We start from the raw sequence: 25042 nt of genomic DNA on the forward strand, positions 1-25042 counted from the left end.
GGTTTTTAAATTTCTCTATAGGCAATGAACAAACTGACAAATGTATTTAATTCACTGCACGTTTATTGGTGTATACATTTCAACACAGGTTATTGCTCTGGAAGCTACTGTGGAAAGAATCCAGGATCTGAGAAAGAAACAAAACGCATAATTCAGACAATTACAAAAAGATAATAATTCAACTGATAGGATGCCATTTTCCCTAATACCCTATATTGTACATCACAGTGCACCATTACGAGAGTAACCAGCCTATGGGCCTTTTAAGAGACTTACATTGACATGTATAAGCCACCTCCAGGTACTTGTAAGTGCCAACACAGGGGTCTCCAAACACTGAGTTGCTCGCGCTGATAGTACAGTTGTTTTTCCCATTGCAGCTGTGAATGTGACATGAGAGAAAACGGGCTTGAACTCACCATGGAGCATATGAAATATGATCTGTGTTGGTGCATGAGGCTATTACACGTACTGGGAGCTGAGCTCCTACAATTACTCAACAGGCTGCATACTTTCAAACACACGCACTTAATGTAAATTTCTTTGGACATATTGTGTGGCTCAATTTGACTTTTTCTCGGCTTGTAAGAATTACAATTCACTCGGATTTATTCATCTGTGCCAAATAGTCAATTGTTTCTTCAGATCTGCATTTATTCCTTATATTTAGCAACAGGTGTGCAGCCGTACCTGTCAGCAACTTTGCCAGTGGGCCTTGAGCAGGAGACATTTTGAATCTGAGAGGCGGGCCGCTTATAAATGCAGGTGGTCTGGTCACGGCGTCCAAAGTCGGCCCCGTACACAAAAATGACTTGTCCTATATCTGTCAAAAAGAGGAGGAACAATTGGCAAGGTGGAGAAGACAGAGAGGCCGGATGCATTGAAAATGTGATTATGCTTAATCCATGAATAGAAAGTATATATATTACCGCACTGGAGTGTTGCCAAAGAGTGCTCACATGTAACAAAGTGAACTGTCAAAGTAACACAAGGGAATCACATTAGACCATAAAACGAGCAGCTTTCTTTTCTCACAATTATTTGAATGCAGACATGTGACTGACTTGCTGGGTAGCAGCTGTAGCGGATGTCCAGGTACTTGGAGGTGCCAGGGCAGGGATCAGAGGTAGCAATGACGTTCAGGTTCAGTTCACACTCCCTCTTGCCATCACACCTGCAGAACACATTACGGGGGTAGGGTAAGCATATTCCACAATGAAACCTCCCCAGCTGACCACTCGCATTGAGTTTTCTGAAACTTCCTGTTTAAATGTGCAAATGAGGCATTGTCTCATCAGATATTCCAAAACAGAAACCTTGATTTTGTATAAAGCCAGGTTTCAAAATGTTTGATGTCCAGTCCCTTGTTTCATTTTGTTGACATTAAAATCAATGAGAAATCTGACCCAATAATCAATCCCAAAGCTTCAGTAGGAGAGTGCACACAACAAAATACGTGTTCCATATGTGACAATAATCAAATATATGCACTTGATTGCCTCAAATTTCAACCACTAAAATGTTTGGACATTTGTTCTTTAAGCTGCCATCCGTGACCTGATTCTGAGACTTATTTCCAGCAGTATCCACATTTAGAATACTAGAATAACAATATTATGTTTATTTTCTATTCATGTCCATGTAATGTGTACCTTATCTTGAGGACGTCCGCTGTGCCATCCTGAGAGCACTGCGTATTGGCAAGCTCACTCGGGGGTCTCCCCTCACTGCAGGTCTCATTGTCTGCACGTCCATACAGTGCTGTCTGCACGCCGATCACTCCGATATCTGCAACACAACAAATGAGAAATCCAGAAACAGGACAAATCACTCCGTTATATTAGTGTGTGTGTGGGAGAGTTTTTTCATACCGCAGCTCAGGTGCTGGACATTGCTGCCGCCGGTACATGTGATGACCCTCTCTGTGGAAAGGACCCAAATAAAGGATGTGAAATTATTAGTTGTGTTCAAGCCGCATCATGTACGTGGAAAATGCGTTCAACCATCATCCTTAATGAAACCACTCAGATATTTACCTGCTGTTATGACTGAACATGTTGCTGCCAGCACTGGAAGAGAAACATGGCTGTCAAACTGAGTCCGCCAAACATAAAGTTACAAAGTCTCCTATAAAATAAAATAAATAAAAGTATAAAAACATTTTTCACAGCAGACATTTTGACATGTCAAAGCTGGAAAGGCACAGGTGTTACTAACATTAGCGATGACGTCGTTCTGTCCACAGACACTGAGGCTGAGTAAACATCCATCTAGAGGAGGGCCTTGACATATTTAGTGCCATCTCTAATATCTGTGCTATTCCTGATGTGACATGTTAATGTGGATGTTGAATGCAGGTACAAAATAAAAATAAACCTGCTGCAAAGCAGAACAAACTGTTCAAATTGATCGTGCATACAAATGGGAAATTAATCATCCTACAATACTAAGTTGCAGCAGTCAATTTTCCTTTACAATATAATTAGCAAAGGGAGCCCAAATCTGAATAAATGTGTCTCTCTCCTCAGGCTGACATTACTCCACTATATCTTCACATAGATAATAGTTGTTTGTTACTAGATTTATGCTCTGAATGTTAAATATAGCTACTTTCAACCCAAAACCACAGAAGAAGAGTCAGGATCTTCTCAACTCTCTTATCTTGTTTTCATGTGATGCATAACCTTAAAACTGAATTACTTGATCCAGTCCATTCCCTCATCTACTAATAAGGACATAGGAGAAGGGCTGATTATACAAACTTAGGCATATAGACTTCAGAAATGCAACCAGAAAAAAAATGATGGAAGGGTAAAATATATTTAACCCTTTAAATAAATGACTGTGTTTATTGTAAATATGCCCTTCTATGACAAAAAATACAGCATCGCATTGTCCGGGTTTAAACGCATTGAGAAATTGTGTGGTGGCTCGACTTTCCTCCTGCTGCTACTATCCAGCACCCTCAAACCCCAGTCAAGTATTAACAGCTTTAGCTTCTGCAGCAAGACAGCGGAAGTCGACATGACAGATCACATCATTGTTCTAGTTGCCAGTCAATGTTGTACTCACACAGTGTGGTGCTGAGTCTGAAGCTGAGCATGATTTTAGAAGATCCAGGCAGAGGTGAACCGGGATTGATGGTTACCAGAACCGACACACCTGTATTTATACTGCCTGGTCAAGGGGTGTGGTCACCTCAAAACTCGTTGAGTGGTTAAGTTGTAATATGATGTCACTGCCCTGTTCAGAGATGGTCTTTCCAGCCCGACACGTCATCTCTCTCACATTTGCTTCCTTGAAGGAGCTCTTTGTCTTTAATATTGTATTTAGTCCTCCTCCCGTTTTCTCTGCAATCCGTTACACACCTTAATATTGTAATGACTTCCTGGAGGCCTTCACAGCCCCCGTTGTTATCTTCTTCTCATCTCTGGACTTCCTGGAACAATTTTTTTACTATACCTTTATAACGGGCTGAGTCCCATTGAGTCCCATTGAGATTAAAAATCTCCTTTTCGAGGGTGACCTGGCCAAGACAGGCAGCAGCATAGAAACTAAAAGTTAAGAGACAGTGACATTTTTGGCCTCCATTTCTTTCATTTTATATTTAAAACCAGTAGGCAACATATTCCATGATGAGGGTGCAGAGTACACAAAAGTTTGTTTCCCCGTTTCTGTTCTGGTTTTTGGGACAGTGAGCATCAGGAAGTCCTGCGAACGCAAGCAGTATTGTCCCACACTTTTCTTCCTGATGAGGACACACAGGTAGTTTGGCAGCAGACCAAGGATTGCCTTATAAAAGAAGTTGTACCAATAAGGTTGCAAAGGGGCGGAAAGTTTTCCGGTAAATTTCCCGAAAGTTTCCGGAAAGTTTCCACGGGAATTTTGGCTCTGGAATTTGGGGAATTTGGGGAAAAAAAACATGTGACTAAGTTTTTTTGCAAAAGCATATAAGATAAGATAAAATAAGATAATCCTTTATTAGTCCCTCAGTGGGGAAATTACAGGATTACATATACTTATATAACAGGGAACTTAAATGTAGTTGAGAACAAGACTATGCACGCCTATCTCAGCTGGTTGGGAACATTGTCTGCCAGAAACATAAACGTAAACATAAAACGTTCTGTTGTTTTTGAACGTCTTTGTCGTCTGAACATTTCAGCCCCTTTACCTGCCAAGTGTGAGAGCGCCGAGTTGCGTAGAGGCCAAGAGCGGTATTGCAGACGGATAGAGATTTCAGTTATAGCTCGCAACATATTGAAAAAAACAACTGAACTAGTTCATTTTTTGGAGCTGTGAACTTAGTTCAACATTTTGATTTATGAACTATGAACTGAACTAGTTCATTTTAAAATGTGTGAACTATGAACTGAACTAGTTCATGTATAAAGTGAACTTTCCCAACACTGTTTGTCATTACCTAGCATATTGATTACTTGGTAAACTGAAGCCATGTTCATTTTAATACCAAGTTTATTTGTATACAGTAGACTAACTTTTTACAGCAGTGAAAGTAGGACGTATGTATGTCCACACAAAAGTACACCGTCACCTCGATTATTCGCGGCTTTCGGGTCCATCAACAAACTCACACTACAGCAGGGCTATTGATATACACTACTGCATTTGAGCACAAGGACTACGTCGACTCAGGTAAGTTTTGATGATATTACTGGGGTAAATATATTATTAATAAATATAAAATGCGAGGGTCGAAAAATTGGTGGCCATCCGGGCAAACCTAAGGCTCTTTGAGCCTGACACAGAGCCATCCTCAACAAAAGCCAACACACAAAAAAAAATGTGGGTTGGGGGGTGGTGATCATAGGGAATACACCTTTTTATTCAACGTTCATGTTTTTGTTGTTCGATGAAAGAATAAAGTTCTACTTTTCTTTAAAATGTCATTTTTAAAAGTTGTATTATAAATGTTTGCATGCATGTCTGCTTATGACAAGGTAAATACAGTTAAATTACCCCAACATTTCCAACTTTGAATATACCCGGAATTTTGCAACCCTGTGTACCAATGACAGCGCCTATGGGTGGCCAAAGCAGGCCCAGGATTTTAAATCGCTGGGTCTCCACCTTTAAATAGTGGGCGAACAAAAGCAGATTTCCATTTCAATGGAATTTCGTTATTTTTCACTGTCAGATTAAAAATATATGCAAGTGGCTCTGCAACAAAGTCAGCAGCCAGTTTCAAAAAGTAAGGGTCTATACAGTCAGGCCCTGAAGGTTTCCTGTGATCTAGACTTATTAGGGCTTTATGAACCTCCTGCCCAGGAAATGTGGTAAAATTAAAAGACTGACCAGTATATTTTGGAACACCAGTACAAGGTTTCTCAGACCTTGGACAACAAGAGTCAAACAGAGAGCCAGAAGATGTGAAGTGTTTCAGTATCTCCAATTTGTCATAAACAGTGACAGAATCCCTAAAAGCAGGTAAAGCGTGTGAAATCTTGCTCACAGAGAGGGATTTTATAGTTTTCCAAAATTTCCTCTAATCATTTAAATTTTCTGCAGTAACAGACAAATAATATTCAGATTTTGATTTCTTGATCAAAGAGGAACATTTGTTTCTTAGTTGCCTAAACACAAGTCAGTCAGTGGCAGAACCTGTTGTTCTTGCCTTAGCCCAAGCAAGGTTTCACTCACTAAGTCACTGCAGTGGAGCTTTGCTCGTCCACACTTCTGTAGATCTTTGTTCAATAATCATTCGCACAATAGCAAAACAATAAAACCAACTCCCAGCCACACGCTGCTGATTGAGCATATTTTATTTAATAAAATCTAATTCTATTTCTAATTTAATGATGACACCTGGGGGAACTCAACCTGAACTAAATGCATTAAATGTCCTGACGGACATCTTCAACCTGTCACTGGCCCAAGCTGCTGTACCAACATGCTTCAAACTCCCCTCAATCGAGCCGCTGCCAAAACACTCAACGCCGAAAAAAACAAAGGAGCTTATTGTGGACTTCAGAAAGACAAAGCGCGCTGCACGCACGCACACACACACACACACACACACACACACACACACACACACACACACACACACACACACACACACACACACAGCCCTGGTCAAGAAGGCACACCAGAGTCTCTTCTTCCTGAGGAGACTGCACCATCGAGAGCATCCTGCATCACAGTTATATATATATATATATATATATATATATATATATATATATATATGCATTTCATATCCACTGTTTATACTTTCCGAGTTATAAGTGAACGCAGCATGAACCGGCGGTGACTTGAAACAAGGTTTTGTTGAAACCTGCGGTTTGCACCCACGTCAGGTGGACGATTAAGACACATATTTTACTATTTGTTTCCCGTTTCAAACATCGTTTGTTGAGCCAATAACTGTTTCCGTGGAGAACTTTGTTGAGTGTTTGCAAGAGATTGCAGCAACAGTAAGGTAACTTGTCACTAAAGCCAGTGTTAGCGGGGAAGTTATAATACGTTACACTAACTAGTTAACTAGCTAATTAAATACCAGCTAATGTCACGGTGACTATTCCGTTAACTATATATTGCATGTAAGGCGTGGTTGAAGGAAACATTTAGGCTGTTTACACTTCGGTGGGTCTTTGCTGCTTCAGTGTATTTATTGAGTAGCCATCGGCTTCATGCTACGTGAATTCAATGCAGTGGCGAAAGTCCCAATTAAAGCTGTCGTAGCTCTTTAGCCTCATTAATTGGACCTTTATATGCACCTCTCGAAATGTCAGCTACATTAAGCTGCCTGTAAAAGATAATAAAGGAGAAATTCTCAATCTGCATTTTATGGTAACGTTAGACAAGGGATATTGGTGGTCTTAACAAAATAAAATGTTTATTTCAAATGTTCTTGTGCCTTTTATTGTTGTTTTTGTGTTTACACACCACTGCTAAATTTTCTGAAATGGAAATGCTGCTTTTGAATTGTTTCATGAACATGACCTCAAATATATATTGATGTAAATGCATTTATATTTATATCAGTACAACTGTTAGCAGCGGTGGATTGTACAGCGATCCTGTGTATACCCAGTGTTAACCCGAATATAATAATGGAGGAATAAGACAACGTGGGGCATCACTTCAGTTTCAGTGGAACTCTGTCACCCAAAAGTAAGACTTTATTGTCAACTTCAGCACCTCTAATTGGCTGTTCTATTTGTCCATCAAACAGTAACTGAATTAACCCTATAAAGCCTGCATAATGGCAATACACACACACACACACACACACATATATATATATATATATACACACATACATACATACATACATACACATATATATCATATCATTGAGAACACATTTCCTTGTGTATGTTAACACCCCCACTTCTGACACTGTTTTCTTCAAAACAAACATCATAACAAGGTTCTTTTCATCATGTACATTTTCATACACATGGTTAATCCCCAAACATAAACTTTTCAAACTTATTCAAATTAAATTTTGTTGCAGGTTTTCAAATTTATTCTCCCATCATTCACAGTTGACCTTGTGAAATGATACTAGATGTCAACATGTTTACACCTCTGTCTTCTTCCAGGGTTCTTTGCTAAAGCTATTGCACCATGGTTATCCTCATAAACCTACTAAGGTTTATGAGGATAATAATAAAAGGATTTATGTACTACTAGAGGTATTGACATGTCAATACTGGGCTGCTTCCTGGATTTCCTTGAAATCAAAGGACCATTCTCATTTAGGCTTAAACAGTAACCTGTTGTACTCCGCCTGTCAGTTACATCAGCTGCCCAATCTGCAGCACTGTGTGCATGGAGCCCCAGTTTCTCACTGGCACATTTTCTGTAACAACTCTGTCAATTGTGCCTTTCAGATATCTCAGTACATGTTTTACAATAGTCCATTGCTCTTCTGTTAGCTCAGCAAAGTACTGCGACAGTTTACTTACTACAAAACTCAGATCAGGTCTTGTACATGAAGTCAAATAGATTAGGCTGCCCAGGGCTCATTATTTCTGAATCATCACATGTTGTTGTTCTAGCTTTACAATCATGCATGTCAAACCTTTCAAGAATTTTGTCCACATATCTCTTCTGTGACATTTTTACACACGTGTCACTCTGGTTAAAATCAATACCAAGAAAATGTTTCAGTTTACCCAAATCTTTCATCTTAAATTTTGCTGTGAGCATCCCCTTCACGACCTTCAGTGCATTTTCATCACTGGCAGTGATGAAAAAGTCATCAACCCATATTATCAATATCACTTTCATGTTCTGTTTCTCTGGTGAAAACACAATGATTGGTGGGATTTTGCACAAAGTTGTTTTAATAAGATACTCGTGCAGCATCTTGTTCCAATTTCTGCCTGATTGTTTTTGTCCATATAGTGACTTTTCTAGCTTACACACCAACTGTTCCTCTATGCTAGATTTCACTTCATAACCTTCTGGTTGTGTCATATAAATGTTGCAATCTATTGGTGCAATAGGTAGGCAGTTTTGACATCCATCTGATGTAAAATCAGGTTTTCCTGCACCGCTTTTTGCATCAATACCCTGTGTAGCGGCTTTCTCCGTTATCCAGTGAGTCTCGGACTGAACAGAGGCAGCAACACTGAATATTGGGGTTCACAAAACACACACACACACACACACACACACACACACACAGATTAACCCCAGCTGAGGCTGATTAGACCTCATCCCGGCACCGTTGTGTGAAACAGAAGGAGAGAAAGAGGAGGGGAAACAGCAGGGCCATGGCAGGAGGCAGAGCCAAGGAGGCAGGAGAGAGGAGGGGAGGATGGAGGAGAGGAGGTGAGGATGAGAGGAGAGGACAGAACAGAGGAGAGGGCCAACGTTGGAAGCACTGGAATAATCATCAGTGAATGATAAGGCAAACCTTATACCCGTCTCTGGACTCTGGGTCTATTGGTCCAGCTACATCTGTGTGTATCAAGAGCTGCTGCTCTTACATCAGGTTCCCTGTTCCTAGTTTGGATAAACTTTGCCTGAGTGCACACTTCGCAATGAAGGGCAGGTCTCTCTGTTTTACCCTTGAATGTCATACCATCAAAAACACTGTAACTTCTGAATATCATCATAATTACAGTGCCCTAAAATCTCATGCCATGTCTGCATATCAAAACATCTACTGTTTGTAGGTAATATAGTCTGTCATGATCATGAATGTGGAATGTTGTACAGTCTTTGTCTTGTAGAACTTATTTCCCTTGTTTGAAGATGACAGTCGCTCCTCTGGCTGTAGCTGATGTCCTGCGGGTATGAGGGGACGTACAACGCCCGTCTCAGTGTCGTGTTGTGGCGTTGACCTCCGCTGTCGATCAAGCAAACCTCCGCATCTCCTCTGTGCGCCGCAATTCCCGTTGCACCTTGTGCCATCAGCCAACTCCACGCAGTGTGTCTCGGCCTGGAACTTGTCGTCGAACTTCTTGAACTTTGCAATATCTGTGATTATGTTTGAAGTCGCTCCCGTGTCCACCATCAGACCGTGCTCCTTGACACCGCGCCCTGGCCGGCTCTCCGCATCCCTGTTGCTTATCCGGAATGGAAAGTAGGCCTATATGCAATGGCAAATGGCAAGCTCACTCGGGGGTCTCCCCTCACTGCAGGTCTCATTGTCTGCACGTCCATACAGTGCTGTCTGCACGCCGATCACTCCGATATCTGCAACACAACAAATGAGAAATCCAGAAACAGGACAAATCACTCCGTTATATTAGTGTGTGTGGGAGAGTTTTTTCATACCGCAGCTCAGGTGCTGGACATTGCTGCCGCCGGTACATGTGATGACCCTCTCTGTGGAAAGGACCCAAACAAAGGATGTGAAATTATTATTTGTGTTCAAGCCGCATCATGTACGTGGAAAATGCGTTCAACCATCATCCTTAACATAAAGTTACAAAGTCTCGTTTAAAATAAAATAAAAAATCTTTATTAAAGTAAGGTTTAATGCACTTATTGTAAGTCGCTTTGGATAAAAGCGTCAGCTAAATGACATGTAATGTAATGTAATGTATAACAAAAATAATATCTGTGCTATTCCTGCTGTGACATGTTAATGTGGATGTTGAGTGCAGGTACAAAATGAAAATGAACCTGCTGCAAAGCAGAAAAAAAGTGCGTTAAAATGCCACATTACCAAGTGTGGAATATTAAAGTCTTCTTACAAGCTAATATGCCCTTCTATGACAAAAATACAAAATCCAGCATCACATTGTCCGGGTTTAAACGCATTGAGAAAAAAAAGTGCATTTGTTATCGAGTATCAATACTGATTATTGGTAGGTCGACCTTCTTCCTGCTATCCAGCACCCTCAAAATCCAGTCAAGTATTAACAGCTTTAGCTTCTTCAGCAAGACAGCGGAAGTCGACATGACAGATCACATCATTGTTCTAGTTGCCAGTCAATGTTGTACTCACACAGTGTGGTGCTGAGTCTGAAGCTGAGCATGATTTTACAGGTGTGTCGGTTGCCAGAACCGACACACCTGTATTTATACTGCCTGGTGTGATGACCCCTCCCTTCCACTAGGGGTCTGGATCCTGTTTTCTTTGGGTTTTGGCTTTCAGGCTGTTCATCAGCTGATGAGCCATGCACACCTGAGCCTGGAGGCACCTGAAGAGAGAGGTTGCTCACTTGATTGGCTGGCTGCTCTCCACTACAGCTTTTTTAAAAAGCTATGTGTGTTAATGGGATCCCGCAAGGTATTGTCATTAGCCCTATTCTAGTTAATATTATGATTGGTGACATTTTTATGGATATTGGAAGAGATATTGGCTCCCTGCTTTATGCTGATGATGGGGCGATATTGAAAAGAGGAAAGAATATTGGGCATGTGAGCAGCATTCAAAAGGCTATAGCAAAGGTTGAAAAGTGGTCATATGAGTGGGGGTTTAAGATGTCGGTTGATAAGTCTTGCTACATGCTATTCACTAGAAAGAGAAATATAAACAATATGAATCTTAAATTATATGGACAAAGTATGGAGAGGGTAGCAGAGTTTAAATACTTAGGCTTGTGGTTTGATGCGAAATGTTTGTGCAGAACACATATTAAACATATTGAAACTAAATGCAAAAATGTTATGAGAGCAGTTTCTGGACATGAGTGGGGTGCAGATAAACAGTCACTACTGGATATATATAGGGCCATTATTCGATCAAGTATAGATTATGGGTGTATGGAACAGCTGCTAAGAGCACACTTGAAATATTAGATATAATTCAGTCCACAGCTCCACTATCTTCTTTTCGTCTCTGGACTTCCTGGAAGAAGACATCGCTCACTAAGTCACTGCAGTGGAGCTTTGCTCGTCCACACTTCTGTAGATCTTTGTTCAATAATCATTCGCACAATAGCAAAACAATAAAACAAAATCCCGGCCACACGCTGCTGATTGAACATATTTTATTTAATACATGTTTATTGGAATCTTATTGTGGTTACAGCATGTTTACACAGACTCCTTTGGAATGGTAGATGGATCTGTAAAAAAGCAGATGAGATATTCAGATAAATATCTCAGTGAGTGGTTGCGCAAAATGTTATGTTTCTGCAGGATGGAAAAAAATATAACTGCAAAATACTTCATTTTACACTTCATCAGCACAGCTCATTGTTTCTTAAATCAAGAACCAATCTAGCCGTACTAAAAGTGGAATACTTCTTGGTTAATAGAGCCATATTTCTATCATTGAAAGGATAGCTAGCAGTTATGATAATGATCCTCATGTTTTCCTATGCACAGACCCCAGACTCGCATCAGCTTCTTACATTCACATATGTAAGCCACCTCCAGGTACTTGTAAGTGCCGACACAGGGGTCTTCAAACATCGAGCTGTCCACTTTGATAATACAGCTGTTTTTCCCATTGCAGCTGTGGAGGCAGAGTGTCATGAGAGAATACATGCTTGAATGTGCACTGGAGTATATACTACGTTGACAGTGGGTGACATCACCAACGTGCAGCAATCACTGCAGATATAAAGTTAAATACACCACCATTTGTATTTCAGCAGCCTTCAACCTGAAGCTCAAAGAGTGGGCAACTGCACCTGTCAGAAACAATGCTGGCGGGCTGTGAGCAGTCGATGTTTTGGATCTCAGAGGCAGGCCGTCTGTAGGTGCACGTGGTCTGGTCGTAGCGTCCATAAGTGGCACCGTAGACTGATATGACCTGCCCTTCATCTGGCAAGAAGAGGAGGAAGAGTTGCAAAAGCAAAGGGGCACGAAAATGTAGCTTTGAGAGGTCAAAGGACAAAGTGACATTAAGTTATGAAGTGACATGAAAATACAATAAAGCGTGTTTTTTTCCTCCCCTTAATTTTCAGAAAAGAAGGTGTGATCTTACCACAGTGCAGGTGGGCCAAAGAGTGCTGACATGTCACATGGTGAACTGTCAAAATAACATGGATCACATTAAATGTCATAAACACCCACTCCATGGAAACATTACATTACATTACATTACATGTCATTTAGCTGACGCTTTTATCCAAAGCGACTTACAATAAGTGCATTAAACCGTGAGTCCAAACTCAGAACAACAAGAATCAAGCAAGTACAATTTCTTCAATAAAGTCAAACTACAAAGTACTATCCGTAAGTGGAAACATAATGCCTCATGAATCCCCCAAAGCATTCAAAGCAGGCCCAAAAGCTTCACACGTGTAAAAGTGGAAACAAGTAGAGGAAGAAAATCATTGGAAATCTCAATTTGGCTTTAATCTCACAACTAAGACATTTTCTTTGGACAGTACTTATGTACAGTTACGCTTTGCTTTAATTTCCTGCAGACACGTGACTGACTTGCGGGGAGGCAGGTGTAGTTGGTCTGTAGATATTTAAAGGTGCCGACGCAGGGGTCAGGTGTTCCGAAGACATTCACGCTTACTTCACAAACCCTTTTCCCATCACACCTGCAACAGGGAGGACAGAAAGAGTGTGACAATCACCAGAAAACACAGATTGTTGTGACTTGGGGCCAATGTCGGGGACTAATTCCTTTCCTCATTCTGTGATGACTCACCGTCAACTTAAAGAAGCGGAGGAAGACACTCGACCCTCTCACACAGTGAGATCTGGAACCTGTTTAGGTCAAACACTGAATATGGAAGCAACCAATGGCACTGCAGCTGCTTGTATTGTTGAGGATCGGGTTATAAAGTTCAAACATTTGTTTAGACAATATCATGTTGTATTATTACGCTGTAGTACATTTTTGTTTGATATATGACATTTATATATGGCAAAGGTATAACGGTATAATGGAAGACACAAGTCTAAATATGGTCATAGCAAATTGTATCCTTTTGTTTTCACTGCAGCTGTAAACCACATTTACCACATCCTGTTCTCTTAAATGACATAATGTTTTGTTCTGCTTTATTACACACAGCATCTGCACACACACTTGCCTATATATATATATATATATATATACTGTGACAACTGCGCTCCCCGGCAGTTCTTCTTGGGTCATATCCCCGAGACTGAGCAACTCTATTTGAGCAATCAAATAGAGACTTTCTTACACTGTGATACTTTTAACTGTTTCTTAGTACTGAGAGGATAACCTCCAAGGAAGAAGACTCCGTTACTGTAACACAATTTATAACTTTTTAAACATATATCGCACGACAGTTTCTTAGTACTGCGTTGAAGTCCTCCAAGGAAGAAGGCTCGGTCAGAGCACGTATGTATGTATAAATATACTCTTGTTGAAATGAATCCAATATACTCTGGAATAAGAGTATAGAAATCTACTCAGTGGGGAATCCCGTTTAATGAAACCAGATCTGCAGGTTACCGAGGCACCAAGGTAAACACCGGGCCAAGGCACCAGACCAAGGAACACAATCCAGCACGTTCCTGCCTCGCCCCCAGATCCAAGCAAATGTAAGTAATGGTTTGGGTTTCACTGTGTGTAAAACGATTCCGTCTAGAGGAAACAGTATGGCAGATCATGTGACCGAATGAAAGAGGTAGGTCACTATGATAAACTATACGAAAGGGGCTTCTGTTAAAAGAATATAACATCCGTCATTGTCTCTATAAAAAGAAAAAAAGAAAGGTTGAAGAGATACAGATAGGATTCTAAATCGGGGCCCCCCTCACACGACGGGTGTCAGGACTAGGTCGCTACAGTATAATGATTGTAATACAAATGTTCGTTCTATTGTTTTTTTGTCTGTTGTAATGTTTTGGATTATTTTTTTTTAGTAGTTACATGTAGAATATGTGTGATGGAAACGGTATTCTTTTAATTCTATTCCTGTTCACACTCCCTCTTGCCATCACACCTGCGGAACACATTACGGGGGTAGGGTAAGCATTTAAACTGGCAGATTCCACAATGAAACCTCCCCCAGCTGATCACTCGCATTGAGTTTTCTGAAACTTCCTGTTTAAATGTGCAAATGAGGCATTGTCTCATCAGATATTCCAAAACAGAAACCTTGATTTTGTATAAAGCCAAGTTTAAACATGTTTGATGTCCAGTCCCTTGTTTCATTTTGTTGACATATTAAAATCAATGAGAAATCTGACCCAATAATCAATCACAAAGCTTCAAATGTCAAATCCAATCATGTGGATTTCAACCACTAAATTATGACATTTACATTTGTTCTTTAAGCTGCAGTGACATTGAATCCGTGACCTGATTCTGAGACTCATTTCCAGCAGTATCCACATTTAGAATACGTGCAATAACAACATTATGTTTATTTTCTATTCCTGTCCTTGTACCTTCTCTTGAGGACGTCCGCTGTGCCATCCTGAGAGCACAGCGTATTGGCAAGCTCACTCGGGGGTCTCCCCTCACTGCAGGTCTCACTGTCTGCACGTCCATACAGTGCTGCCTGCACGCTGATCACTCCGATATCATCTGTAACACACCAAAGGGGGGAAAAGAATCACTGGTTTTGTCAGCTTGTAGGGATCACTTAATCCTTAATTGTGCTGGGAATAAAAAGGCACCATTGCAGACAGATGCATACCACAGCTCAGGCGATGGACAGTGTCGACATCACAGGTGACAACCATCTCTGGAGCAACCCCTACAAACAGATATGAAAGTAGTAGTTTAACACAAACGAAACACAAATTAATTCAAACATTCTCTCACACACACACCACACACACACACACACACACACACACACACACACTTACCTGTGCTTAGGAGCAGACTGGTCACTGCCAGCACTGAAATGGAAATTGTACAAAACTGCATTTTTTAAATTTCCGAAATAGAAAGCCATATTTCTATCATTATGGTCACCAGTATACTCACCGAGCATGGTGCTGAGGCGGAGCATGGTTCTGCAGAATCAGTATGAAATGACCAGTGAGAGACACGCAGTATTTATTCATGGTGGATCGAGGGCGGTCAACACCTATTGTGCAAAACCCAGTGGCTCCTATTCAACTGGCTGCAGTCGGCAGAAATGAGAATAACATGGCGACCCCCATGAGGGACGACAGCCATCCGGTCTCAGAGCACTTCAGTGACCCAGGCGAAGCTGAGGAGGACGAGAGGAGCAGCTGTCTGAAAGAGTTGGCTATTCCTACGGTTTTTAAGCTGGCGCCAAATAATACATAACACAGTAGTAGTAGTAGCTACAATACAATGTACATTTAATACTTGTGATATTTGTATTATTATTAATATTCTGGTTATACTAATATTTATTACGTGGACTTGGCAAAGCTAAATGAGCCCTATAATCTTTTGTACCTGTGTCAGATATCAAGCCCTTCTCCTATAAAATGGCCTATTTATCTATACTTAATGGTTATGTTTTGTAAGAACATGTAATTGATGTGTGGATTTTGTGTTCATGGGCACACTTTTTCTTTTTTCCCGTATTGTTAAGTACTGCATGTTGACGGAAATATGGATATAGTGCAGGATCTGTTGGAGATAAGAAGTGCCGTACTTTGAATCTGTCACGGAGCGAAGACCAGGGACCCGAGCACGACGCACAAAACAGAGGTAACAAGTAATAATCTTTTAATAGTCTCCAGCAGGAACAGAACATACAGGAACAGGAACAGAGACACAAACTACTAAACGCTGGAGAACTCAGACCAAATGAAAACAACTAGTAAAAGAAAGAAGGTGTGGAGCTGAACTGTTACAGAATTCGATAACTAAAGATGTTTTCTCAAAGAGGTAACAGTGTGCTAATATAACATTTAAAAATGATTTGGAGCATAAGATAAGATCTTTGTTTGCGATAAACAGGTGCGAGTGGAGAGAAGGAGTCACGTGCAGGACTTGTTTTGGAAAACGTGAGTCCGAGGTGGGAGTAGGAAATATAACTGCAGCAGTGCAGAAATCACAATGTTTTTGTCCTGATAACTGGAAAACGACTGGCAAAAATATCATCCAGAATGGGAAGAGAACGTGGCCACCTGCAGTTCCAGTCAACATTGTTCTGTTGGCAGACATATGTCTGCTACAAATCATGTGACGAGTTGGTATGCAATAGTTTTTTTTTTTTTTAAAGAAAAGAAAAAAGAACCTAAGTAGAGCCAAGGGCCAGACATGGCTGCACAAAGAGTATCACTCTGAATCTATGTTTCGGTGATAATGGGGGGGGGGGGGGGGGGGGCACAAAGGTTAATCTTCATCTTCATCAGAGCCTGACTCTCCACTGATGCAATGAAGAAGAAACTAATACACAATAATGATGACGAATCTCAGAACCTGAATTGGATTTGTTTTCTTCTCTCAGTAGACTGACATTAAAGAAACTGCACAAAGTCACCGAACCGTTTTTTAATTATTCCCTAAACTGCACTAGAGATCCCAGATAACCCAATGTTTTTAAGGCTGAACAGTGCCAGTGTTCACAAGTCAGTCACATCATCGATACGAGATTCAGATGTATTTATGTAAACATTCTAAAAGGTTATTTGTATTGTTTACAAAGCATAACAAATGAATTAATTAACAGTGACACAGTTAATGTGTAACTGTGTATCATTTTACACACCTATTGTACTTTACTTGTACTTCTAATCATTTTTGCTCTTTACAACCTTTACACTTTCCATCTTTGGCCATTCTCGGGTATGAATATCAAAGCGTTTTCCAACCGACCAAGTCCTGATACAGACAGAGAGAATATGGTCACATAGCTTTGTTCAATTTTTGGCCAACAAATTACAGGCTGAAAGGTACTATTTTTAATTTAATGGAGACACCTGGTGGCAGCGGAGGGAAACTCACTCAACTCAAACTAAATGCATTAAATGTCCTGACTGACATCTTCAACCTGCCACTGGCCCAAGCTGCTGTCACACACACACACACACACACACACACACACACACACACACACACACACACATCCATATTAATGCAATGGGGTTTCTGGGTGTCCACATCTCAGAGGACCCCTTTTGGACCCTCAACACCTCAACCCTGGTCAAGAAGGCACACCAGAGGAGACTGAAGAAAATCCACACGTATCCTCTGATCCTGGTAAACTTCTTCCGCTGCACCATCGAGAGCATCCTGCATCCCAGTTTGGAACGGCAACTGCTCTGCTTCAGACCGCAAAGCTCTGCAGAGGGGAGGAACTGCCCAACGCATCACCGGTACTCCACCCTGCTATCGAGACCATCCACCTCAAGCGCTCCGCACAGCATCGTCAGACACACCACACACTCCAGTCATATAAAGTCTATATATATATATATATATCAACTGTTTATACTGTCCAATAATTTGTATACTGTTTATACTGTCTCTATATTGTATTTATCCAGCACATTGCTGCACTTCTCCTGCTTTCTTTTGCCCCTCTGGTCAGATGCTAAACTGCATTTCGTTGTCCTAGTAACTTGTACTCTGTGCAGTGACAAAGTTCAATTAAATTAAATTCAGTTTATTTTGTATAGCCCAGAATCACAAATTGCAAATTTGCCTCAGAGGGCTTTACAATCTGTACACATACGACATCCCTGTCCCAGGACCTCACATTCAACGAGGAAAAACAGAAAAACCCTTTCACAGGGAAAAAAGGGAAGAAACCTTCAGGAGAGCAACAGAGGAGGATCCCTCTCCCCGGATGGACAGAAGCAATAGATGTCATGTGTACAGAATGAACAGCATTACAAAGTTACATAAAATGACAGAAATGTGTGAATAATGTGTATGCATGGACCACGATCCAGACCTCCACAATCCATGAAACAGAAGGAGATATAGAGGAGGGGGTGGGGGGACAGTAGGGCCATGGCAGTAGGCAGAGCCCAGGAGGAAGGAGGCAGGGTGAAGGAGGCAGGAGAGAGGAGGGGAGGAGAGAGGAGAGGTTTTAAAGAGTCCTTTATTTCACTATCACGAGAACAGAAAAAACACTCTAAAACATCATTTAAAAAACAAATAAATAATAGTCCAACAAACAAAAATAGCCAAAGAACAAATGAATAAACAATCACAATGTTCAAAAATGTACCAGCAGCTCTCCACCAGCACCCACTGAGCATAACATGCTCAGAGTAGTCCATCTGTCCCTGAAAGCCTGTATATTGTCCACAGTCTGGTAATAGGCGTCTTCCACCCTGAGGCGGGCTTTCAACAGTCCCTTCAGAACCTTCACCGGATCCTCACTACCGGCACCCCTCGCCCGATTCTTCTGTGTCAGTCCACCACCAAACTGTCAGTCAGCCTGACAGGCGTGATGTTGGTGTTCTGCCTGAAGGCGGCCATGGCTGAAGCTGTTGATGACATCTTCACCAAGTGTCCCAGTTTAGTGTAGCCGGCTTCTCCTAGACGCATTCGCAGACTGCAGCATTTGAGTCCTCATGAAGCTGTTGAAGAACAAAAGGTTCCTCCAGCAGCAACACGCCCGGAGTCTCATCAGCTTCACGTGAGATGTTAAGAACCTGCCAGGCCTGCAGAACAGAACCGTAGAACGGCGTCAGCCCGGACAGATCCACTACCTCAGGCTGCAGGAGAAAGAGCTGCTTATCATACCCCAACCGCCCAGCTCTCCTCAGCAGCAGTCGAGCAGCGTCTATCCAGCTGGGGCCACAGCCATAGAGCAGACTGTGTGCAGTCCGGAGTCTGTGAGAGGCGATCCTGGACTGGATATTGATGAGACCCCCTCTGCCACCGGTAGATAGAGAGCTGCTGCACGAACCCAATGCCGGTCAGACCAGAAGAAGTCCACGACAGACCTCTGTATCTCTATTATGAGGCCACCTGGTGGCGTCAGCGCAACAAGCCTGTGAGTCAAAGAGTCAAGCAACCAAGTTATTAACAACCAGAACTCTTCCCCTATATGGCAGCTGGGGCAGTAACCAGTTATTTTTCTGATAATCCTCAGAACCTAAAAACCCACCCGACACCTTTAATCCCTCTTTCCCCCACTGAAGGCAGGTGAGGCACCATCTGCTGTCTCCACTGTCCCACCAACAAGGCTTCAAATGTCCAGAATGGTCCAAGCTGGTTTAGTCACTTTATTTTGCTGTGTGTTCTAGGTGTTTGCAGAGTTTTTTAATGCTGTGGACCGCTACATCTCACGCTTTGTCACAATCTTCAAGTCCAAGAAAGAAAGTGTTGGGGAGATGTTGGCTGAGTTATTGCAGCAAATGTATTCACAGGTAAGGTCAAATGTATTCACAGGTAAGGTCAAATGTATTCACAGGTAAGTCAAATGTATTCACAGGTAAGGTCAAATGTATTCACAGGTAAGGTCAAATGTATTCACAGGTAAGGTCAAATGTATTCACAGGTAAGGTCAAATGTATTCACAGGTAAGTCAAATGTATTCACAGGTAAGTCAAATGTATTCACAGGTAAGGTCAAATGTATTCACAGGTAAGGTCAAATGTATTCACAGGTAAGGTCAAATGTATTCACAGGTAAGTCAAATGTATTCACAGGTAAGGTCAAATGTATTCACAGGTAAGGTCAAATGTATTCACAGGTAAGGTCAAATGTATTCACAGGTAAGTCAAATGTATTCACAGGTAAGGTCAAATGTATTCACAGGTAAGTCAAATGTATTCACAGGTAAGGTCAAATGTATTCACAGGTAAGGTCAAACAAACATTCCAATGACACTTGTTTCATTGTCACATTGACAAATGGCTTTGTACTGTCAGATTTTAATGTTGCATAACATTACACTTTTTTGGGTTAATTATCCACTTCTAGAAATCAGATGTGACGGCAATGCGCACCCTCATACTCAGAGGCCTCCCTGTTCTACCACACCTGCTTTGTAAGTTGTTATAATTACAGCTTATCCTCGACATTTGTGGAAAATTGTTATAATTAGCATATGAATTCTTCAATTATTTATTATTAGATTATTCAATTCAATTCAATTCAGTTTATTTTGTATAGCACCAATATCACAAATTACAAATTCCCCTCAGAGGGCTTTACAATCTGTACACATACGACATCCCTGTCCCAGGACCTCACATCGGATTATGTATTTCTTATAATTGAACCATCCATCCATCCATTTTCAATACCGCTTATCCTCATTAGGGTCGCGGGGGCGCTGGAGCCTATCCCAGCTGACATAGGGCGAAGGCAGGGGACACCCTGGACAGGCCGCCAGTCCATCGAGGGCACAGGGACATACAACCATTCACTCTCACATTCACACCTATGGGCAATTTAGAGATCAATTAACCTGCAGCATGTCTTTGGACTGTGGGAGGAAGCCGGAGAGCCCGGAGAGAACCCACGCTGCCACGGGGAGAACATGCAAACTCCACACAGAAGGACCGCTCCGACCGGGAATCGAACCCGCGGCCCTCTTGCTGTGAGGCGACAGTGCTAGCCACTACACCACCGTGCAGCCCATAATTGAACCAGTTCAATTTTAAATCTAACAATAAATATTGTTGAGATATTGTTCAATTTATTGTTCTATATTTGAAATGACAGTCAGTTGTTGACTACATTAAGATGTTAATACAACTCTTAATCTACTTCTATATAGATGGGACTAAATCATCAGGTTAGACATTATTGTGATGTTCCGGACATTTCCATGAGGAAATTCTCTAGCTGGACCTCATTGAAGTTGAATTGAATACCCGATTTATTGTATGACATTTACTTTCAATGAAGTATTAGTGCGTAGTGGCTCTGATCCTCTATGTGATGTGAGAGAGTCCTTGGTTTGTTTCCATGTGTGGAACAGCGGTCTGATGGTTGTATTTGTATTCGTTTACCTTCAGGCAGGTCGACGCGTCACGTGGAGGTCTTTCCATCCCAACCGGCTCGAGGCTTATTTATTCACCAGGCCATTGAAAGTGCTCTCCACAAAACATTTAAAGCAGTTCAAAAGAAACACACAACAAAATGACATTCAAATACAATTAAATGCATCAAAACGCCCCAAAAAACGGAAACTAAGACAAACTCAAATAGAATTAGACGGGAATAAAATATAAGACTAAAAGTTAAGATTGCCGTGTAAGAAAGAACGACCTACGTCTTAGTTTAATTGAAGAATATTCTAGCTTTCAATTATTGATTGGTCCAATGTACTCACTCTGTGCTTGTATTGGACATATGGTTCTGTAACATTGTGATTCATCTGCATCATTCTGATTTGTTGTTTTCCAATGATCCTCTAGTCCACTTCAGGGACCAGACGAGCCCATGGAGGTTGACTGATTCGCCCCTCTTGGATTGGGATAAGAAATGGGAGGGCACATTTAATTCTCATATGTGGCTCATATCCCGCCAATCGTCTTTGCTCACCTCCACCCCCATTAAAACAAAACAAAAAATATATATATAGGTATATTAACGAGACTTGAAATAAGAGTCAGAAAAGTATTTTTTATCATTTGCAGAGAACGATTTGAACATTGATTGAAATTTGACAGCTGCTGTGACGATAAGAATATAAAAAAAGAAACTAACCTGAACCACAATCTCACAGTACGTAAAAATCCCCCCACCCACCGAGATGACACCTACACCCAAATAGCTCATTTTAAAAAGTTGCCAACCATTAAAAAAAACAGCAAGACATGACAAACAATAGAAATGTACACCAAGACATTATCGTGTCCGTACAAATTACAGCCACAATTTTGCAAATCCATACAACTTTGCTGAGGAAAAACCCAGAGAAATCCCAGCGATGGATGCCTTGTGCTATTGAAACAGACGAGCGTTCACTGAAAGTGAAACCGAGAGGCATAAAGCAGAACTCTGCCGCTATGCTTGGGCTTGAAAGTGGAGAAGTTTGCGGAGGAAGTTAAAGGAACCCGGCATTTGCTTGTAGAGCCCTTTCGCGGAGTTCTGGGAGACTTCGTGATTAACCTGGACACAAGCGCAACCGGTAATCAGGTGATTCAAAAGCTCTACATGGTGATGGGCATTCAACGGAGTATAAGAAGAGAAGCTCACCATCATCAACATTGTGACCAAGTCATCGGTAGCAGCGTTTTCCTCAAGAATACGCTCCAGTGTCTCCACGTACCACGAGCCTGACTGGGTGTCTCTCCAAGAAACGTAACCTGCGTTCGTCACACGGGGCATTAGGACGACACGCAGAGCAAGTCAAGTGCATCCGTCTCTGACTGTGAATGCAACACACACACACACACACACACACACACACACACACACACACACACACACACACACACACACACACCTGGAAAAGTAGAGTAGGACACCAGAATGTCGCTTGGCGTGGGCAGTGTGGCTCTGGCGTCCGGTTCGTCGGACATGCTCAAAGAGTCGCTGCTAGACGACGTGGGAATGGCGTCCGTCTGGTCATCCACCCCGCCGATGCACGGTTCAGCCTCGTCGGGGGACACCTCGAACCCCGTGTCTCGCTCACCTCGGGCACAAAAGCAAACGCATCCCTTGATGAGACCACCGTGAATGAGGGATTCTGCGTTTGCTACGTTTGTCAGTTGGATGTTAGTTACCTCCTCCACAAGCCTGGATGAAGAAAAGCTTCGGTTTGCCCTGTAACGACGGACAATGCTGGCCATTGAGGTAGTTCGTGATGTGCTGAACTGGGACATGCTGCCCGTCCACACCGTAGACGGCACCGGGGAAGCGGTTGTGACTCACCTAAAAACACCAACATGAGCGTACGCGACAAGACCCGAGCAGGTCAGAGGAAAGAAAGGGGACGCGGCTTACCTCCGTCCCGTGGGACAGCATGATGACCACGCAGCAGTCGTGTTGCGAGTGGTCTTTCTTACATAAAGCTGACAGAACATGTTTGATTTGCTGAAATGCAGAGAAAACTGTTAGTTTTACAACCGTGACCGCTAACTTCGACATGTGATTTCACACGGGGATGAATAAAAGATCACTCTTACTCTTTGTTTCAGGTTTGTCTTAACTTCCACAATAAAGTTGAGGGCCTTGAATCTTCTCTCCAGCTTGTCACAGTCGATGTTGGACCCTTTGCGATTGCTCAGCTCGCTCTCGGGTTCAAACTCTACGTTGTTTATGATGAGGCAATGTCCACAGGGGCTGGCATCCATTTTATAGCTCTGACACACACACAAAAAAAAGGAAGCGTGGTGTAAATATATAATCTGAGATTCAGCAAAGATGGTTTCCTCAACGACTCTTGTCTTTCTGTTGGGTTGAACGGCGCATGACAAATAAATAGAGCTTACCTGAATACTATCCCGCCGAATTCTGCCTGGAGGCCTGGCTCTTACGTGCTCGCTTTCAGGAGCTGTGACGTGAGCATCACACAGAGTTAAGCATCAAACATCTTACCAACTCTTACCAGCATGTTAATTAATCACAACAGCTTACACGGACTGGGAGTAGTACTGGGTCTCTGCATTGGATAGATGGGGACCTCATCTTTTCTATGCTGATCCACATCAGTGGGAAGGGCTATACAAGAAACAGGGAACACATTATAAGCCCAGTGTGATGTCACCCTTTGCCTACGCAGACAGCTATATGACATGAATACCCTTTAACAGACTTACAAAGTGGGACAGGGAGGACGACAGGGAGGACGACAGGGAGGACGACAGGGAGGACGACCTGACTCGGGGTTGCCGGCTGCAGCCGAACTGCTGGAGCCTCGGACCGAAGACGCTCTGACAAACTGTGCTGGCCCGTCCCCTCAAGGCACACCAGAAATAATGCAAAGGCCCGACTCCCGCGGGTCTCCAAGTCCTGCACGAGCTTTCTGGCCTGGTCACGTCTGGTCCCAGCGCTCTGAAGAGAGACAGCCAGAGTTGGGACTTTGATTTCGATTTTTGCATTTGGATCTCCTGAAGTCAACACTGGGCTGTTCAGAGTTCTCAAGCATAATAACAAAAACACATCATACAAGCAAATAGATACAAACAGAAAGTGAAACACTTGAAACCCACACACACATCAAAACATTAAAAACAACAGAGTACAACAATTGATGCCCTGTATTACATAAAACAAATGATCTCAGCATCAAGTATATATTTCTATTGTCTTGAATAAAAAACATTTGTTAAACGTTCCTAGTGGTGTCAGATAGTGTGTTCCACATTTACCACAGCATGACATTACATGTCACATGCACACATACTCTTTGATGCCCTGATCTACACGGCAGCCTCACCTTTATCTCGTCGATCATGTCTTGGGTAAAGACTCCCTTTTCAAGGAGGCCATCATAGAGGTCCGATGGGTCCAAGTCTCTCACGAGATTGGTCCTGTTGCGCTGAAGAATCTTCTTGTGGGTGTCTTCCATTCTCAGTTCAACAATAATGCCCTCGACAGGTGAGTAACGTGACCAGGAGAGAAGTGACTACACTGCAGATGCTGTCGTCATCTCAAAACGCTGCCACTCGCTTGCGAAAGGGAAATGGGACCTTGTTCCTGTACAACATACGATACGTTTATGTCTCATTTATCTGCCGTCGGGTTGCATTCGCCATTTCCTTGTTTACATCACCGTTGTCTGTGATTGGTCCACTGAGAGAGTACGAGAGAGAAAAAACAGGGTGCGTTTGATTTCCTCTACTGCGCGCCGCTGGCACGCCACAATACACG

At 42.1% G+C, this 25042-nt stretch overlaps 2 protein-coding genes across 3 annotated transcripts; both read right to left on the reverse strand.

Annotated features, from left to right (window-relative positions):
• Positions 1-45: 45 nt before the first annotated feature.
• LOC117733714 lies at positions 46-15268 on the reverse strand. The gene is given in 19 exon segments (XM_034537540.1): positions 46-127; positions 277-380; positions 691-823; positions 930-974; positions 1065-1174; positions 1653-1788; positions 1872-2069; positions 3073-3182; positions 9384-9542; positions 9648-9678; positions 9760-9810; positions 10111-10113; positions 11760-11893; positions 12072-12204; positions 12368-12412; positions 12826-12935; positions 14767-14905; positions 15018-15077; positions 15193-15268. Coding segments are annotated over 19 exon segments (1785 nt in total). The 5' UTR covers positions 15254-15268; the 3' UTR covers positions 46-104.
• A 6524-nt stretch (positions 15269-21792) lies between these two features.
• On the reverse strand, positions 21793-24963 carry casp9 (caspase 9, apoptosis-related cysteine peptidase). Of its 2 annotated transcripts, none has more exons than XM_034537022.1 (10): positions 24609-24963; positions 23989-24223; positions 23813-23890; positions 23662-23723; positions 23356-23532; positions 23174-23263; positions 22954-23101; positions 22674-22862; positions 22424-22533; positions 21793-22336 (listed from the first exon to the last, which is right to left on the reverse strand). In XM_034537022.1, the coding sequence occupies exons 1-10, from the start codon at positions 24738-24740 to the stop codon at positions 22232-22234; spliced, it is 1326 nt and encodes a 441-aa protein (XP_034392913.1). In that variant the 5' UTR covers positions 24741-24963; the 3' UTR covers positions 21793-22231. The 2 variants fall into 2 exon arrangements, with proteins under 2 accessions (XP_034392913.1, XP_034392912.1); XM_034537021.1 differs by having other exon boundaries at positions 23807-23890.
• Between the last annotated feature and the right edge of the window lie 79 nt (positions 24964-25042).

The sequence above is a fragment of the Cyclopterus lumpus genome, chromosome 7, assembly GCF_009769545.1.
Source record: "Cyclopterus lumpus isolate fCycLum1 chromosome 7, fCycLum1.pri, whole genome shotgun sequence".
NCBI lineage: Eukaryota > Metazoa > Chordata > Actinopteri > Perciformes > Cyclopteridae > Cyclopterus > Cyclopterus lumpus.